General features: G+C 42.0%; 1 protein-coding gene across 1 annotated transcript; it reads right to left on the bottom strand.

Moving 5' to 3' along the window:
• Positions 1-297: 297 nt before the first annotated feature.
• LOC124263235 lies at positions 298-2,752 on the bottom strand. The gene is made up of 3 exons (XM_046697827.1): positions 2,701-2,752; positions 828-995; positions 298-663 (listed from the first exon to the last, which is right to left on the bottom strand). The coding sequence occupies exons 1-3, from the start codon at positions 2,750-2,752 to the stop codon at positions 377-379; spliced, it is 507 nt and encodes a 168-aa protein (XP_046553783.1). The 3' UTR covers positions 298-376.
• Between the last annotated feature and the right edge of the window lie 3,929 nt (positions 2,753-6,681).

Below are 6,681 nucleotides of genomic sequence, written 5' to 3' on the forward strand. Positions count from 1 at the left end.
TGGGGTAGATGAGGTAGATGAGAGACAGCCCCGTAAATATAATATCAATTAAAATATACAGCATGACTCTTTTTTTGTTACATTGGAACTTCCTGATATTTCGAAAAAGGAAAATCAGACACACTTCTATGAATATTTTGCTCGCATGTCAAAAGAGAAGCCTCAACGTTAATTAGTAGGCTCATCAGGCGTCACAGCAAACTCCGCCAGTTGGCCCACGGCAGTCTTGTCTATCTAGTGGTTAGCTCATAAAAATATTGTAATTAAACCTGCAACAATATATTGCAATCAGTCCACGAAGTTTGATGTGTTCTTTATTATACCCTTTCTTTGATAACATGCTTCCAAACCCTGAATTTCCATTTCAGAGTTCACATCACTGAATATCTCCGAGCATGAAGGCTCGTACTTTTCTTGCTCGATCTCCTCTTTCAAATAGCTGAACGCTTCCTGTTACTATACTCATGGAGAGATCAGGCTCAAATTTGGCAGAAGGTGGGTTACGACCGTAGGCAATGGCGACCTCCCTCAGATAGTAGGAAGCGCTGCCACAACACAGACCGATGTACTGTACACCCAACTCCCGGGCTTCTGTAGCAAACTGGCGGATCTCAGCTCGAGTACACTGCAGGGGAGCTAACTCTGCTGGGTACGCCTTGGCTCCTGGACAGAAAATGGTATTTAGACTGTCAGAATAATATATTGTCAGTATATCGACATATTCTAAGCAGGCATAAACAGTTAAACAACTGTAACCCATATTTTAATAGAATAATCATATATAGGAGGGTGAAACTACGGAGATCACCATCAACACCTGTTCCTACCTGTCACGGGGTCTGTGAGGCACTGGAAGCACTTTTGTTGTGGCGTGGTGCGGAAGATGACGGGAAGAGCGGCGATAGGGCCCTGGACAGACAGAGAAAATAGTTCCACAACAGCTTGTGCTGAAGTGTATGGATGTTTGTTGGAAGGAAGGCGTGGAGATCTTTGTCCTCAGATCAGAAAGGTCAGATCAAAGGAATCCTTTGTCCTCAAAGAGTGAAGATCCTGGAAGTTCTTTGTCCCTCGGGACAAAGTCAAGATCTCAAAGTCACTGTCCGACAAAGGTCAAGATCTTTGTCTCGAAAGTAAAGGATCTTTCAAAATTAAAGATCTTTGTCAAAGAAGTAAGATCAGATAGACTCGAAGTCTTTCCGGAACAAAGGATCACTGTCGAAAGTAAAGGTCTTTGTCCCGTTTCAGAAATTAAAGATATGTCAAGACAAAGATCTTTGTCCAGATAGAGATCGAAGATCTTTGTCAGAAGTCAGGTCTTATCGGATCCTGCAAAGAAATTGCGTGGCGGACAAGGCTTGGATCCTTGACCAAAAAGGTTTATCTATCGGTTTCTCCTCATCGTGATCTTCGGTTTCATATTCCGACTCGTCTTCGGTCAAAACTGAAGTCGGCTTGATGGTGTCCAGTTAAGTGAAAATATCAGTTAATTCCGGACTGGTCAGATCAGCCAGGGGACAGAACAATATCGACATTGAATCTGGACAATTATGGATCAAATTTTTTTCGAACGTTCAGGATTCAGGTCATAATTGCAGTTAATCGATTCCGGTGAAGATCGAGTTTTCGTTCCGAGGTCTTCCGTTAAGTCAAAACAAATCGAAAAATAAAGGCTTCGATTATGGAGGTTCAGACTTCGGATGATCTTGGATCGTTCTTTCGTATTGATTGACAATTGATAGATCCGTCGAACGTCCGTCAGGTCAGGTCGGATGATAATGATCGGTTGGGATAAACGTCGATCTTGAAGTGGTCTTTTATAAATGATTAATTGAATGGATAAATTGGCTGGTTTCAAAGTCGGGTCGAAACAAAGATCAGGATCGTTTGTTCAGACATCATAAATTATCAAAATTTCAGGATCATAAAGTGGATGGTTCTAGATCAATCAACATTTGGTTTCAGATCGCTCGGTTTTCCATAGATGTCACAAGATTATGTGCTGCGGCAGTTGGTAATAGGTGGTATGCTGGAGATGTTCCTTATGTGATGATAGCAGATTTTATAATAGTTAGGCTCAATGGAAAGTGTAGAATCTATCAGGACACCCAGATATTTACACTTTGGGAGGCTCACAGAGATCTGAGATTCACCTATTCAAGTGAATTCACGCTCAGTTCGCTCTGTTGACAGGTGAACTAACCATGAGAGCTCTGTTTTGATATCGTTTAGTTTGAGTTTACTGCTGTCATCCATGTCTTCACATTCCCTACACACACTACATTTTGCATTATTGACAAGGAGTAAGAAAATACCCCATCGTGTCCATCACAATAAAGAAGATGACATCCATAAAATTCTTGTCTTTACATGTAGCACTTCTAAATGCCATTCAAAGACTCGATAATAACATTTTCGGAATCGTACAATAGGATCTGCTTGTAATGTGACTTCTTTTGATAATGGAAATGCATATGCTGTCGTGGTTATGTCAGTGGCGAGTATACCCCGGTTTGTTGCAGAATGATGCTCACAAGTCTGCTGGGACACTGTTGTCTCTGTGGCCTGACGTCCTCTTGATACATTATCGCCAGGCCATCACGACGAACGACAATACATCGGCATTTAGAAGTGATGTAAAGGTGAGAATGTACTCTTTCATCAGGTGACAATGCGGTTTGCAGATTCATCCCGATAACAAACGACTGTGGTTTGTTATTAGGAACAACGACACAATCAGCGCTTCGAAGGCCATCTTGAACGAAGGTGATCGCTGGCCAAAACCACCACCATCACCACTCCAACCGACCGAAACGGTGCCGCTTCCTGAAACATGTCTGGGGATAGCGGTCACCCGCGGCGTCAGTATAATCAGGATTCTGCCGTCTACGCGGTCTCTGAAGAAAAAACTGGAGTATATCTGGCCACTTGTCTCCATTGACGTGGACGAACATGATGTCTAAACGTACATGTTGTCTTCGCCATGGCGGTGTTCTTCCAAAACCGGAAGTTGTAGTGTTTTGTACTGACAATAGTCGTGTATCGCTCATACAAGTCAATATAAACACATTTGACACTCATGAACCAAGTAGGCTGACCACCCGATGTCATTAACCGCCCGTTACAGGTAACCAGTTACAGCAAGGATCATCGAAACCGAAGCATGAGTCTCATTAACCTATTCAGACAATGACCTACTTTTCAGCCGATCCGAATTTTCTCGTGTGAAAGTGAAAAGAGACATCACAAACAACTATGGTTACACTGAATTCCAATTCCTTGTTTGAAAATAAAATGGTATTTACAAGTTAAATTTTAATTTTTAATTTTAATCACATCGTATTTCTATATTTTATGGCGAGGTGTAGGCAACATGACCTTAACTAAGACGTCACAGACTGCCCCTGTTTGATGAGGTCGTAAAATGATTCATAATTCATTTGGCTCACTGGTTACACCTGTTATGTGTTTTTGCGCTTATTCAGTGTAGTTTTGTAACGCATGTGATTGATATAATATCAAGTCCGTACCAGACCGCCAAACTTTTCTAGCAGCAGAACCTCGTTTTTGAGATTTCCACGATTTTTCAGATTTCCGTCTGTCAGAGCAAGCTGTACGACAGAGCACGCTGCACGACGTGTTTGTAAAGATTAGAAAGGCGATGTAGTGTTGCAATATACAAGTGCTTAGATGTATCAAATAATACTGATTAATACTTATGTATCAGTTGAATGAATTGGTCTCAAAATTCGGGACTGGTTATTGTACAAAGTTGCGCAACAGGACGAAACCCAGTCAGCAGGAAACGAGACTGTTGTGTAATCAATGTTTTCACTTGCTTAGTGTTGTCGCCAATATCACAGGCGTTGGTAGCTGTTAGTGAAGATGGTTGACATCGATCGCTGAGATGGGAAAGTTTGTCATGATGGTCGCGCGATGTAAATGTCTGACGTCATCGGTTTGTTAGTGCCTCTTCCACAGATTCCATGATGTGCCAATAACTGCAATTACTGGACAGCCAACGTCAGTAAATCATGTTATGGGTTCAAACCAAGTTCCTAACACTTCAAATCATGGCAGCCAAACAAAAAACCAAAAAGCCAACAACAACAAAACAAATAAAAATGGTATGGTATTGAACCTGTCGAAATAATATATCCGGTCTCAGACGTAAAATTTCACGTTTCATCAATGCTTTCGTGCAGTACTGACAACCATGCCTGCTGCGATCCTCAGATAAGACACAATCGGAAACTTGGGCCTAGATTTTCGAAGCTCTTAGCGCTAAGATAGTCGTAAATGCCATTCATTAACATTAAATTACGACTATCTTAGCGCTAAACTTCGAAAATCAGAATGAGACAATCAATTACATGTCATGGTAACTTTTAGGTGTAAACATAAATTGTCTTCTGACATCTGCACTGACAACGTATCCGAACTCATATCAAGAGTTCGCTTGAAATTGAATGTTTTTGATATTGTACTTTTTTATTAATGAATTACGTCCCCGGGTCGCAACATGCTCGACGACGAGTCGAGCAGATTCTTTAAAAACAAGAAAAGTTTGGCAGATTACCAAGACTCGTTATTATCTGAATATTTGATTACCACAGCATGTGGTTCTGATGATGTTATTCACATAAATGTTGTACAAACGGACATTAAAAAATCAAAGAAAGTAATCATTTATGATAAAAATTAAACACTAAGAATGTAATAACCTTTTATCACAACAATACAAAACATGATTCATTTACACCAGTTATATGAAATATAGAGAATTAATATGTCGAGTCTAAATAAAAATATACCTCTTCACTCACCTAACCCACAGAACAGAATGGTTGATAAGCATAAGTACCAACACTGGGAAAATGTCAGCTGACTCGTTCTGGTTACGAAGGCGCACCATTAGATTAGCTGATGTGTTCCCGACAACACACTACATTTATTTGATATCTTCACCGTGCCTTGTTTGTTTACGAATACCGCCGCGTGGCAATGGTACCTGAAATTAATAAAATAGTACGGCTGCAAATACCCCGCATTTTTAGGCGGGGTACTTCCAGAAGTAAGTCTGGGCATGCGTACCTTTCCCGAACATCTGGTGTGCGCCACTGACGTTCAGTTGTCCTTTCATATGATGTTCACAGCCACCATTTTGCCCTTGATGCCAGTGGGATATGCTTTGGATGATAGTAAAGAATGGGTATTTGCTTGTACTGACAGTTCAACATACAATGCCGCCATCGTTAAATATAATTATATCAATATACCACACATTAGAGACACGATACAGTTTCTTAAGCAACTTTTCCCGTGGTGAATGTGAAAACAGGAGACATTGCTACAGGTGCAAGGTATATATTGCTGTGTACCCTAAGGAACATTTTGATAAACCGAGTTTCGGTTGTTACCGCAATTCGTCCTTCACTTTGGGAAACAAAGGACGATAGTAGGATGTGAAGTAGGATGTGTGAAGGAGGATGTGAAGGAAGATGTGAAGTAGGATGTGAAGGAGGATGTGAAGTAGGATGTGAAGGAGGATGTGAAGCAGGATGTGAAGGGAGGAGTGTGAAAGGAGGATGTGAAGTAGGATGTGAATGAGGATGTGAAGTGAGGATGTGAAGAGGATGAAGCAGGATGTGGAAGTGAAGGAGGATGAAGTAGCATGTGAATGTAAGGTAGATGTGAGAAGGAGGATGTGAAGGAGGATGTGAAGGAGGATGTGAAGGAGGGAAGTGTGAAGGAGGATGTGAAGTAGGATGTGAAGGAGGATGTGAAGGATGATGGATGTGCAGGAAGAAGTAGGATGTGAAGAAAGATGTGAAGGAGGATGTGAAAGAAGGATGTGAGGAGATGAAGAAGAGGATGTGAAGTGAGGATGTAAGAAAAGGAGGATGTGAAAAGAGGAAGTGAAAGAGAAGGAGTGAAGGAGGATTTGAAGAGGATGTGAAGGAGGAGGATGTGATGAAGCAGGATGTGAAGAGGAAGGATCGTGAAGTAGGATGTGAAGGAGGATGTGAAGTAGGATGTGAAGGAGGATGTGAAGCAGGATGTGAAGTAGGATGTGAAGGAGGATGTGAAGTAGGAGGTGTGAAGGAGGTTGTGAATCAGGATGTAATGAAGGAGGAAATGTTTAAGGAGGGATGTGAAGGAGATGTGTGAAGCAGGATGTGAAGGAGGATGTAAAGCAGGATGTGAAAGTAAGATGTGAAGGAGAATGTGAAGTAGGATGTGAAGGAGGATGTGAAGGAGGATGTGAAGTAGGATGTGAAGGAGGATGTGAAGTAGGATGTGAAGCAGGATGTGAAGTAGGATGTGAAAGAGGATGTGAAGGAGGAAGTGAAGGTGGATGTGAAGTAGGATGTGAAGGAGGATGTGAAGAAGGATGTGAAGGAGGAGAGGATGTGAAGGAGGTAGTGATGTAGGTGAAGCAGGATGTGAAGTAGGATGTGTGAAGGAGGATGTGAAGTAGGATGTGAAGCAGGATGTGATCTCCTCCTCAAATCAGATCTTTTTCTCATCGTCATCCCGGGTCGATCCAGATCACTCAGATCGCGCGTCATCCGTCATCGCTCGTTCTTTCCTCCATCGTCATCCGGGATCGCGTCATCGGATCGTCATCACTCGTAGATCCGGCGCGTCCTGGATCGTTTCCGGATCCCGTCTTTTTTTGGG

The sequence above is a fragment of the Haliotis rubra genome, unplaced genomic scaffold (genome assembly GCF_003918875.1).
Source record: "Haliotis rubra isolate DU_JTF1 unplaced genomic scaffold, ASM391887v1 Scf873, whole genome shotgun sequence".
Lineage (NCBI taxonomy): Eukaryota > Metazoa > Mollusca > Gastropoda > Lepetellida > Haliotidae > Haliotis > Haliotis rubra.

What these genes read in the sequence shown, in the direction of transcription:
- LOC124263235 (XM_046697827.1), bottom strand. Translation starts at nt 2,752, where the DNA reads ATGGCCTTCGAAGCGCTGATTGTGTCGTTGTTCCTAATAACAAACCAC. An exon ending in CCTAATAACAAACCACAGTC is followed by an intron (nt 996 to 2,700) that starts GTTTGTTATCGG and finishes TTCTGATCTGAG; the next exon opens with GACAAAGATCTCCACGCCTT. An exon ending in CCTCACAGACCCCGTGACAG is followed by an intron (nt 664 to 827) that starts GTAGGAACAGGT and finishes TTTTCTGTCCAG; the next exon opens with GAGCCAAGGCGTACCCAGCA.